Here is a 12,680-nt window from a genome sequence, read left to right as displayed (position 1 = left end):
TGGAAGAGAATCGATTCGGAGGTACTTGATGTTTTGTTATGATTCATTTTACCTAAATATTTTTCTTTTTCAGTTTCTAACCGCAGAAAACAATAACGAATGTTTTACTCGGGCGTAAAACGAGGAGCTGATAAGTGATAAAGAGCGAAAGGTTTTTTGAACAAACTAATCAATGGAGGCTGGCTCACCATATTGCACTGCTGCTAAAACTGTAGGCTAAATCCAAGGATATTTTTTATTCATTTTCGGCGAATAATCAATAGAGTGCCGTGTTATGTGTGTTATGAAACATCAGAATAATAGCAAAAACAGGTTATTCCAGACGACATTGGAATATATTCCATCTGATCATCTTTAGAAAGGTTAATGACCTTCAAAGTATAAATTTATCTTGGGCACATTGAAGTGATGTTCATGACTTCCAGTCGGACGTTTATTCGCTCTGATTCTTCGCATACCGTTTGATGATAAGGTAGGATGATGTTGATAATCATTTGCTGCGATACCTATTGTTCCAACAGTATTCATTCGGGAATATGAAGACTGAATACCTGAAATTAACCAGATTCAACCATGCAAATCGGCGGTCAAAGCAGTATGTACACTTGAGAGATGCAACAAGTTTGAAGGGATATAAAAAAACATTAGTCGTTCGATAAATCTACTGCCACATATGTCGGAAGTCCACGATATATGACTAACATACGTCCATACTAATTCATTACATTTATTCGTAACCACACAGAATTGAATTAATCAAATATGTGATCCGTTTAATCTACAAATTAAAAAAATCGAATTCGAAAGGTGTTTCGTGAAGACACTAATTGAATTACTATTGGAAAAATTATTTCGAGAGAAATGTGAATGTTCAGAATTATTGGAATCTAAAAAACGATTTTGGGCGGGATGAGATTCGCCCAAATCTGCTGGTAATAAAATTAATCAATTGCATCCATTACCAGTCTGCTGTTTATCGGGTGGGAGACGACAGCAAAATAAAATCGACACGAGACTGAGTCAGGCACTCATTGCGGTCAGTGCAATAGAGAATTAAAAATCCCTCGATGAGTGTCGTGAGATTTCAGTTGATCGTCTCTTGTACACTTTACGATCAAGAACTCATCATCCGCTCTACGGAATGGGATTAATCGTTTGTGGCTTGCACTCACGATAAAGCATGAGTAGTAGAAGTAATGCTTCGAGAGTGCAAGCAGTGGGGATTCCGCTTTCATATATCTTGGTAGCTCACCATTCGAAATATTCTCTCTGTGTACGTGTGAAGGATAAAAGAGCATCGCCTGCTGGGGGTGATTTAAAAACATCCGACTAGAGGGATATACTTATTTATTAATCGTTGAATGTGATTTTTTACCATCCCTGAATACAACAGATAACTGAAACAAAATAACTTGTATCCAAACTAGTTATAAAAGTAAACTAACATAACACTAACATTTGGAAACCGGAAATTTACAATTGGATTCATTTTCCAAACTTATAAATTAGTAATAAATAAGGAAATAATACTACACACACATAAAAACGTATCCAAGCCAAATAACTGGTTCAGATCCATAATCTAAAATCCGAATCCTCAATTTGAAATCTGGAATAAAATTCTAATGTTTGAAATTTACATTATAAAATCAGGAATTAAATTCAGACTGTACAGCCTCATTCGGAATTTAATATTTGGGGAAGGATAGTACCAAACTAATTCCTCAAATTGTAGAAATCGTAGTACCTAAAATTTTATCTGATCGGTCCAGGACCACCACCCTCTCATAAGTATTACACAACTTTTAAAGATACGCACACATAGGACCTGATTACGAACGTCACCTCGCGGTGAAAATGAAATGAAGTACATATAACCTTGCATACAAATCATTTCGCTCCCACCGCGAAGCGACGTTCGTGATCAGGCCCATAAACACATGAAAAGCAATTAATCTTTTGGCCATCTAGTCTCTACTATACCGATAACAAAACGAGAAAAAACAGGTATCACTAGATGTCATCAAATATTCACATGCACACAAATTGAGAGTAAAATAAAACTACTAAAGAGAAAAAATAACTCGCTAGTTGCGGCTCTTCATTCCATCCATTGCAACATAACAAAACATTCAGTTTATTTACAGCTAAAAACAATCATTAGGATAAACTTCTCAACACCCCAACACCATAGAAAGGAAAGGTCAAACCTATTTTCTACATTTTTTGGCTAGATTACACAACAGCTGCTGGTACGCCACAGTGGTACAGTTAGAGCCTCAATGAATTCTCGCGTAACTTTTGAAAAGGTCCAATGTAATATTTTCGCCAACTCGAGAAAAACGTAGTTGAGGACCCGAACATTATTTCGCGAATTGTCTTAAAAGCTATCAATTTTTATCACTGTTTTCACCACTAGCTGTCAAGAATAACTCCGTAAAACCAATCGTAACTATTGTTCCGTGATTTAAGATTAAGGTTGAAGCCTCGGAGCGAAAAATGTTACATTGGACGTTTTGACTGCCCGCGTTTGCACATTGGACATATTACGTTGCACTATAAAAATTTGAAACTAACTAATAAACAACAATCCACATATCAGCACTTCGTTCTAAAGACTGATTATTATTGTTATCACTCGTTGAATTGCACTGAAATCGATAACAACACCTGTAAGAAACAAATTCCAAAACGACCGAAGTACGACTGCGAGTTGTTTTGACTGTTTTGTTACTTCGGACGTTTCGGCCGTCGAAGGAAAGTGGCGTCCGAAGTAACAGCCGGGTGCTTAAAATTCGAATCTGTACATTGGATATTTTTTGTATCGGCGACAAAAAGATGAAGAAGATAGATACGTGAACGATTGTTTTTGTAATACATTCAATGATTGAAAACTAATAGCGTGCATCCATTAACTCAATTTGTTTACATTTGTTACATAGGACCTTTTCAAAAGTTACGCGAGAATTCAACTTCTCAGTGTTTGCCTAGAAGCCCTTCATTTTGAAGCACCGCGAGCACAAAACCCCAGTGATATTTTTATTTATTTATTTACTATGACTCTACATCCCATTGAGACTAGATCTGATCCACTACTCTTCTCCAATAAACCCGGTACATGGCTGCAGTTCTCCAACTCCCGGCTGCACCGATTCTTGCCAAGTCCTGCTCCTACCACCTCGCTCGCTGGGCTCCTTTCCTTCTTGTTCCTACCGGATTAGATGCGAACACCATCTTTGCAGGGATGCTGTCCAGCAATCTTGCAACATGCCCTGCCCATCGCACTCGTCCAGCCTTGGCGACTTTCTGGATGCTGGGTTCGCTGTAGAGTTGCGCCAGTTCGTGGTTCATTCTCCTTCTCCATAATCCGTTTTCCTGTACACCACCGTATATTGTTCTGAGCACTCGGCGTTCGAAAACTCCGAGCGCTTGTAAGTCCTCTTCAAGCATCGTCCATGCTTCGTGCCCATAGAGAACAATCGGTCGAATTAGTTGGACCTCAAGGATTTGCGGAGCACATAGTAGGCACGACTTCCATGGACAATGCGTCTTCGAATTTTACGGCTGTTGTTGTTGTCAGTTGTTATTAACGAGCCAAGGTAGACAAATTCCTCCACCACCTCGAGCTCGTCGCCGTCGATCACAACACTACTACCAAGAAAAACTCTGTTGCGATCAGTCCCTCCAGCTAGCATGTATTTAGTCTTAGACGCATTGATCCCAAGCCCAATCAGCCCTGCTTCGTGTTTCAGTCGAGTATACAAGTCGGCTACCGTCGCATGTGTTCTTCCGATTATGTCCACGTCGACGGCGAAGCAGATAAACTGACTAGACTTGTTGAAAATCGTGCCGCATGTTGAAGCCCGCTCTCCGCATAACACCTTCCAGCGCCACGTTGAAGAGCAGACAGCAGAGTCCATCGCCTTGTCGAAGTCCCCTGTGAGTCTCAAATGATTCCGACAGCTCACCTGAGATCCGCACACTGCACCAAACACCTTCATCGTTGCCTGAATCAGTCTTGTAAGCTTTCGGGGAAAGCCGTGTTCGCCTTGAAGTCGACGAAGATGTGGTGTATAATACTGATACTCGCGGCACTTTTGGAGGATCTGCCGCAGTGTAAAAATCTGGTCCGTCGTCGAGCAACCGGGCATGAATCCGGCCTTATAACTTCCCACAAATCTACTTACTATTGGCGATAGACGGAGGGAGAGGATCTGACACAAAATTTTGTAGCACGATAGTTCCCACAATCCAACTTGTCACCTTTTTTGTAGATGGGGCAGATTACCCCGTCCTTCCACTCCTCCGGTAGCTGTTCTGTGACCCAAATCCTGACTATCAACCGGTGCATACACTCTACAAGTTTTCTCGGACCTCCTTTGAAGAGAGTCTGTGCAGTGGGTTTCGCTATGGTAGAGCGGGACGATATATGCGGTTCAAACTTGTATGCAGGCTTCGAAAATGGTTTGCGATGTTTGATACAACTCGAATATGCAAACAACAGTCTTCGTTTCTCTCTTGGTTTAATCATGTAATGTTACACAAGTGATTACTGTCATTCATACAAGTATCTGAATGATTCTCTCATATTTGGTTATATGTTCATGAGAAGTTACTTGCATGACACATTGTGTATCATTCGATTTTGATCGCAAACACTGGTTCTGATGGACTCTCACAAGGGACCTAGTATCCCTATCCCAACCAACACAAATTGACCGTATGCAGCATACAAAGGGATCAAGCTGTCAGTCAGTCGAGCTATGAAAGTGATAAAGCTTGAAGTTTGTTCCTCAATAAAAGTGTTGCTTGGGTAATTTTTCAAACTCAAAATGATTTGGAAGCATTTCTTGAAAGTCCCATTACACGATGAACTGTAACAGTTCAATGATAGACATTATCCAGGTTAATTTCAGCGGCCTTCCACGGAATCTTGGTATCGCTAGCGAAAGCTCGCTTTCCAAAACTTCAAAGTAATAATGCATTCTAAAAATCTATTGTATACAGTAGAACCCCGATTATCTGCGGAATAGTCGGGCTAAATCAACACGTATAACGAAAATCGCGGATAACGCAATAGAGGGCTAAAAATGAGATACAAACAGAAATTATTGAACTATCCATCTGTAAGATCACTGATGTACGATCAGATAATGTGAAAGCCATGACCAAAACAAAAGAGCAAGACACTACCACTCACTGACAAATTTTGGGAAGGTTTATAGAAATACTAGAGAACTCACATTCGCAGATAATCCGCTCACGGATAATCGAGGTTATCTATTTTTAGATAAAGGGAGCTTTTGTGAATTCAGGAGAGTTTTCTTCGGCGAAAAACTGAAGGTGAGAATGTGTTTCGATGGTATTGCTCTCGCTTCCGCCGCTACCACACAAAAGATTCGGTTCGGATTTTCTGTTGCGTCTTCTGAGAAGTTTCTTTCTGTGTTGGAGATGTGAGAAATACTAGAAAACTACTTAGATATTAGATCAGTATTTCAGTTTCACTAGACAGCGAGCAATCAACAGTACATGTATTATATTCAGAATTAATTCTACAATCTACTTAAATTGCTTGCGAAACGTTAGCGCATTGCTATCAAATATAGGATTGGGGAAAAGAAATGTCGTCGCTTTTTTAACATACTTAAAATTATCCAATTTAAGTCAAATACGCGCCGTTTTGTTCGCAAACTTGTTGCCATATAGAAGGCAAAATAGCCGTATAGTATGACCCGATGCGATAAGTACAACCCAAGATATGTTTAAGTGTTACCATATATTGACAATATACGATATTTCTTTTTCCCCAACCCAATATTTGTATCAAAGTTTTATCATTGAACCACTTCAATGTTTGCAATAATATGCAATAATTTCGTAGTTCTATGTTAACAATGCGGTCGTGTCTTGGTCCCTTCTTTATTTTCTTTGTGGCCCGCGACACTAACACTAACACGTGTTTGCGGCCCGTCTGAAAAAGGTGGATTACCGCTGTTTTAGGCGAACTTTTCCATAGTAAAGCTTGTCTCTGAACAATACCACCAATCGCTGACGACGTTCATTAAAAATCTTGCATATTTTCGAAACAATATAATATACCTTCTAGACAGCCATGTTTTTGATGCCAACATCTCTAGCACCAAAACAGCTTAGATGTAGGTGGTTTGATTGGTTTTGAACCCTACTGACAGTTGCGTCAGCTGAGATGTAGGCACTTATATAATTTTTGCACCCACTGATAACTATGATGTTTGCATCATCCGAGTATATACCAATTTCCTATATAGGAAGAGATAGGCAACTAGGCGGTAGAGTGTCCCTGGTGTCACAACCAGGGCGGACCGTATGTCGTCCGAAGCTTGCTAAAGCTCAGTCGGACCTTAGTGTAGGATAATATCCTATGTTTTAGGTTAACCGGCAATCAATGGAATACTGATTTTCTTGTGGGTCGGCGATCGACTCGGATTGAATATTTCTGGTGGGCTGTTTTTTCTCTGCGGTTATTTCTGATGCTCTTACTTTCTTCTAGATTTTTTCCGGTCACAGATTTTCATACACTATGAAATGTGACTTAGTTATCACTATTATTTTCTTTATGTTTCAGCGGTTGCTGTCGAAATGTGTCGTTTTCTGATAATACTAATAACACGATTCAACAAGAATGGGAATTGATAGAAAATCTCTAAAACTATTCATACTAAAATATATACTTTCTCATTAGTTACCTCAAAAACGTATAGACTACGGTGCCGACTAAAAACTGGTCTTTTTCCAACCATAAGCGATATTCGATAAATATATCCAAAAGACCTTCTACTAAGGCTATATTTCTTGGGCTTATATCTCCACCGCTAGCTTGTCGTAATATGTTCCACACAAGATTATCAACATTCATCACTTGATTTTTAATTAGTTCTCTAAGAAACCATAATAACTGCTTTCGTGAAACATCATTCAGCCGATGATATTTTTCAGCTACGAGCATTGCCAAATTGTTCGTTCCAAACAAAAGACCATCGTGGGTTAATAACGTGAGATCACAATATGCTTTCTCTGCAGCGCTTGGATCTGTCAAAATCGTGTACATCAGCGCTAAGCATATCTCTTCATGTTGTTTTTCTTTACATAAAGTTGCTGATAGCAGGTGTTGTAATTCTTTATCATTCGCATTCAAAATAGTCTTTTCGTATGATCGATAAGCCTTCTCATATTTCTGAAAAAGGTGAAAACACTGGATTAAATCTCTAAATCGTATGTTACTTGAGCAAAATACATCTTCGAAGTCATCCTTAATGTCCACAATAGTTTGAGCAAAGAGTTTCGATTTTGGAGCCTCCATAACAATATTCGGCCCACTAGTTATTTCACAGTTGGTTTTGTTCATTGTTATTTGCACTCAAATATATATTTTAAAAGTCATTGCTTCAATAAACCTGAGACCATTAAACATTACCATTGAACACTGACAGTAAACAAGCACAAGGTATGTTTGTATATATAAACCAGGTGGAACAATCATGTGATATGCAAGCAGGGATGCCAGGTGATTTTTTCAAATGTCTTCACATTATACGAAAAATGTCTTCAAATGTCTTCACAATCATATCGAAGGAAACCAAAATTCAAAGCTTACTTTGAACTAAGTTTGATAGTTTATTCAACGTTTGTTCGAATTGGTATTGTTATAGAGCGCATTTCATTAAACTTACCTTGAAGTTTTGAAGTTCATTCCAAAAAGGGTGAACAAAGAACAACAGCGAACTAAATTTTATGGGTTTAGAAATGATAACTGGCTTTGTAAACCGTTGATTGAGTGAATATAGCACCAGTTCTTCAACAAAAATGGAACTGCGAAAAGTCAGTTCTTTACTTCTGCTTTCAGTTTTGGTGGTTGCTCAAACTATATTCATAAAACCAGAGTTGTAAACAGTCCACATTTTTGATGACGTTCACGTATATCAAAAGTATCATGTCATAGTTCACACGCGATCAAAAACTTTTCAGCTAGTGAGCTACTGTCATACTACAAACGATTTAGAGAACAAAACAAAACGGTAGAATGAGCGTCTCGATTCTCTCTTTTTTCTACGACTGTAGTGTCGGAGAAAAAGTAGTATTAATGTAGTATTAATTCTACAATCTACTTAAATTGCTTGCGAAACGTTAACGCATTGCTATCAAATATAGGATTGGGGAAAAAGAAATGTCGTCGCTTTTTTAACATACTTAAAATTATCCAATTTAAGTCAAATACGCGCCGTTTTGTTCGCAAACTTGTTGCCATATAGAAGGCAAAATAGCCATATAGTATGACCCGATGCGATAAGTACAACCCAAGATATGTTTAAGTGTTACCATATATTGACAATATACGATATTTCTTTTTCCCCTACCCAATATTTGTATCAAAGTTTTATCATTGAACCACTTCAATGTTTGCAATAATAAGCAATAATTTCGTAGTTCTATGTTAACAATGCGATCGTGTCTTGGTCCCATCTTTATTTTCTTTGTGTCTAACACTAACACGTGTTTGCGGCCCGTCTGAAAAAGGTGGATTACCGCTGTTTTAGGCGAACTTTTCCATAGTAAAGCTTGTCTCTGAACAATACCACCAATCGCTGACGACGTTCATCAAAAATCATGAATATTTTCGAAACAATAATATACCTTCTAGGCAGTCATGTTTTTGATGCCAACATCTCTAGCACCAAAACAGCTTAGATGTAGGTGGTTTGATTGGTTTTGAACCCTACTGACAGTTGCGTCAGCTGAGATGTAGGCACTTATATAATTTTTGCACCCACTGATAACTATGATGTTTGCATCATCCGAGTATATACCAATTTCCTATATAGGAAGAGATAGGCAACTAGGCGGTAGAGTGTCCCTGGTGTCACAACCAGGGCGGACCGTATGTCGTCCGAAGCTTGCTAAAGCTCAGTCGGACCTTAGTGTAGGATAATATCCTATGTTTTAGGTTAACCGGCAATCAATGGAATACTGATTTTCTTGTGGGTCGGCGATCGACTCGGATTGAATATTTCTGGTGGGCTGTTTTTTCTCTGCGGTTATTTCTGATGCTCTTACTTTCTTCTAGATTTTTTCCGGTCACAGATTTTCATACACTATGAAATGTGACTTAGTTATCACTATTATTTTCTTTATGTTTCAACGGTTGCTGTCGAAATGTGTCGTTTTCTGATAATACTAATAACACGATTCAACAAGAATGGGAATTGATAGAAAATCTCTAAAACTATTCATACTAAAATATATACTTTCTCATTAGTTACCTCAAAAACGTATAGACTACGGTGCCGACTAAAAACTGGTCTTTTTCCAACCATAAGCGATATTCGATAAATATATCCAAAAGACCTTCTACTAAGGCTATATTTCTTGGGCTTATATCTCCACCGCTAGCTTGTCGTAATATGTTCCACACAAGATTATCAACATTCATCACTTGATTTTTAATTAGTTCTCTAAGAAACCATAATAACTGCTTTCGTGAAACATCATTCAGCCGATGATATTTTTCAGCAACGAGCATTGCCAAATTGTTCGTTACAAACAAAAGACCATCGTGGGTAAATAACGTGAGATCACAATATGCTTTCTCTGCAGCGCTTGGATCTGTCAAAATCGTGTACATCAGCGCTAAGCATATCTCTTCATGTTGTTTCTCTTTACATAAAGTTGCTGATAGCAGGTGTTGTAATTCTTTATCATTCGCATTCAAAATAGTCTTTTCGTATGATCGATAAGCCTTCTCATATTTCTGAAAAAGGTGAAAACACTGGATTAAATCTCTAAATCGTATGTTACTTGAGCAAAATACATCTTCGAAGTCATCCTTAATGTCCACAATAGTTTGAGCAAAGAGTTTCGATTTTGGAGCCTCCATAACAATATTCGGCCCACTAGTTATTTCACAGTTGGTTTTGTTCATTGTTATTTGCACTCAAATATATATTTTAAAAGTCATTGCTTCAATAAACCTGAGACCATTAAACATTACCATTGAACACTGACAGTAAACAAGCACAAGGTATGTTTGTATATATAAACCAGGTGGAACAATCATGTGATATGCAAGCAGGGATGCCAGGTGATTTTTTCAAATGTCTTCACATTATACGAAAAATGTCTTCAAATGTCTTCACAATCATATCGAAGGAAACCAAAATTCAAAGCTTACTTTGAACAAAGTTTGATAGTTTCAAAAGTTTGATAGTGATTCAACGTTTGTTCGAATTGGTATTGTTATAGAGCGCATTTCATTAAACTTACCTTGAAGTTTTGAAGTTCATTCCAAAAAGGATGAACAAAGAACAACAGCGAACTAAATTTTATGGGTTTAGAAATGATAACTGGCTTTGTAAACCGTTGATTGAGTGAATATAGCACCAGTTCTTCAACAAAAATGGAACTGCGAAAAGTCAGTTCTTTACTTCTGCTTTCAGTTTTGGTGGTTGCTCAAACTATATTCATAAAACCAGAGTTGTAAACAGTCCACATTTTTGATGACGTTCACGTATATCAAAAGTATCATGTCATAGTTCACACGCGATCAAAAACTTTTCAGCTAGTGAGCTACTGTCATACTACAAACGATTTAGAGAACAAAACAAAACGGTAGAATGAGCGTCTCGATTCTCTCTTTTTTCTCCGACTGTAGTGTCGGAGAAAAAGTAGTATTAATGTAGTATTAATTCTACAATCTACTTAAATTGCTTGCGAAACGTTAACGCATTGCTATCAAATATAGGATTGGGGAAAAAGAAATGTCGTCGCTTTTTTAACATACTTAAAATTATCCAATTTAAGTCAAATACGCGCCGTTTTGTTCGCAAACTTGTTGCCATATAGAAGGCAAAATAGCCATATAGTATGACCCGATGCGATAAGTACAACCCAAGATATGTTTAAGTGTTACCATATATTGACAATATACGATATTTCTTTTTCCCCTACCCAATATTTGTATCAAAGTTTTATCATTGAACCACTTCAATGTTTGCAATAATAAGCAATAATTTCGTAGTTCTATGTTAACAATGCGATCGTGTCTTGGTCCCATCTTTATTTTCTTTGTGTCTAACACTAACACGTGTTTGCGGCCCGTCTGAAAAAGGTGGATTACCGCTGTTTTAGGCGAACTTTTCCATAGTAAAGCTTGTCTCTGAACAATACCACCAATCGCTGACGACGTTCATCAAAAATCTTGAATATTTTCGAAACAATAATATACCTTCTAGGCAGTCATGTTTTTGATGCCAACATCTCTAGCACCAAAACAGCTTAGATGTAGGTTGTTTGATTGGTTTTGAACCCTACTGACAGTTGCGTCAGCTGAGATGTAGGCACTTATATAATTTTTGCACCCACTGATAACTATGATGTTTGCATCATCCGAGTATATACCAATTTCCTATATAGGAAGAGATAGGCAACTAGGCGGTAGTGTCCCTGGTGTCACAACCAGGGCGGACCGTATGTCGTCCGAAGCTTGCTAAAGCTCAGTCGGACCTTAGTGTAGGATAATATCCTATGTTTTAGGTTAACCGGCAATCAATGGAATACTGATTTTCTTGTGGGTCGGCGATCGACTCGGATTGAATATTTCTGGTGGGCTTTTTTCTCTGCGGTTATTTCTGATGCTCTTACTTTCTTCTAGATTTTTTCCGGTCACAGATTTTCATACACTATGAAATGTGACTTAGTTATCACTATTATTTTCTTTATGTTTCAACGGTTGCTGTCGAAATGTGTCGTTTTCTGATAATACTAATAACACGATTCAACAAGAATGGGAATTGATAGAAAATCTCTAAAACTATTCATACTAAAATATATACTTTCTCATTAGTTACCTCAAAAACGTATAGACTACGGTGCCGACTAAAAACTGGTCTTTTTCCAACCATAAGCGATATTCGATAAATATATCCAAAAGACCTTCTACTAAGGCTATATTTCTTGAGCTTATATCTCCACCGCTAGCTTGTCGTAATATGTTCCACACAAGATTATCAACATTCATCACTTGATTTTTAATTAGTTCTCTAAGAAACCATAATAACTGCTTTCGTGAAACATCATTCAGCCGATGATATTTTTCAGCTACGAGCATTGCCAAATTGTTCGTTACAAACAAAAGACCATCGTGGGTTAATAACGTGAGATCACAATATGCTTTCTCTGCAGCGCTTGCATCTGTCAAAATCGTGTACATCAGCGCTAAGCATATCTCTTCATGTTGTTTCTCTTTACATAAAGTTGCTGATAGCAGGTGTTGTAATTCTTTATCATTCGCATTCAAAATAGTCTTTTCGTATGATCGATAAACCTTCTCATATTTCTGAAAAGGTGAAAACACTGGATTAAATCTCTAAATCGTATGTTACTTGAGCAAAATACATCTTCGAAGTCATCCTTAATGTCCACAATAGTTTGAGCAAAGAGTTTCGATTTTGGAGCCTCCATAACAATATTCGGCCCACTAGTTATTTCACAGTTGGTTTTGTTCATTGTTATTTGCACTCAAATATATATTTTAAAAGTCATTGCTTCAATAAACCTGAGACCATTAAACATTACCATTGAACACTGACAGTAAACAAGCACAAGGTATGTTTGTATATATAAACCAGGTGGAACAATCATGTGATATG

The 12,680-nt window shown here is 37.7% G+C and overlaps 2 protein-coding genes across 2 annotated transcripts in view; both read right to left on the bottom strand.

Moving 5' to 3' along the window:
- The window catches only part of LOC129781613 (integrator complex subunit 3 homolog), a 36,580-nt gene extending 29,095 nt beyond the window's left edge, over positions 1 to 7,485 (bottom strand). The window contains exons 1-2 of the mRNA XM_055789256.1: positions 7,274 to 7,485; positions 6,726 to 7,213 (exon numbers count right to left, since the gene is read on the bottom strand). Coding sequence (XP_055645231.1) covers positions 6,726 to 7,213; positions 7,274 to 7,384 — 599 coding nt within the window. The 5' untranslated portion in view covers positions 7,385 to 7,485. The remainder of the gene's footprint in view (positions 1 to 6,725; positions 7,214 to 7,273) is intronic.
- Positions 7,486 to 7,615: 130 nt separating this feature from the next.
- Positions 7,616 to 10,222, bottom strand: LOC129781614 (integrator complex subunit 3 homolog). The gene is made up of 2 exons (XM_055789257.1): positions 9,845 to 10,222; positions 7,616 to 9,784 (listed from the first exon to the last, which is right to left on the bottom strand). The coding sequence occupies exons 1-2, from the start codon at positions 9,953 to 9,955 to the stop codon at positions 9,293 to 9,295; spliced, it is 603 nt and encodes a 200-aa protein (XP_055645232.1). The 5' UTR covers positions 9,956 to 10,222; the 3' UTR covers positions 7,616 to 9,292.
- Positions 10,223 to 12,680: the final 2,458 nt, after the last annotated feature.

The sequence above is a fragment of the Toxorhynchites rutilus genome, unplaced genomic scaffold, assembly GCF_029784135.1.
Source record: "Toxorhynchites rutilus septentrionalis strain SRP unplaced genomic scaffold, ASM2978413v1 HiC_scaffold_16, whole genome shotgun sequence".
NCBI classification, from domain to species: domain Eukaryota; kingdom Metazoa; phylum Arthropoda; class Insecta; order Diptera; family Culicidae; genus Toxorhynchites; species Toxorhynchites rutilus.
Note: the sequence above shows the minus strand (reverse complement) of the source record. Positions and strands in the feature narration are given on the sequence as shown.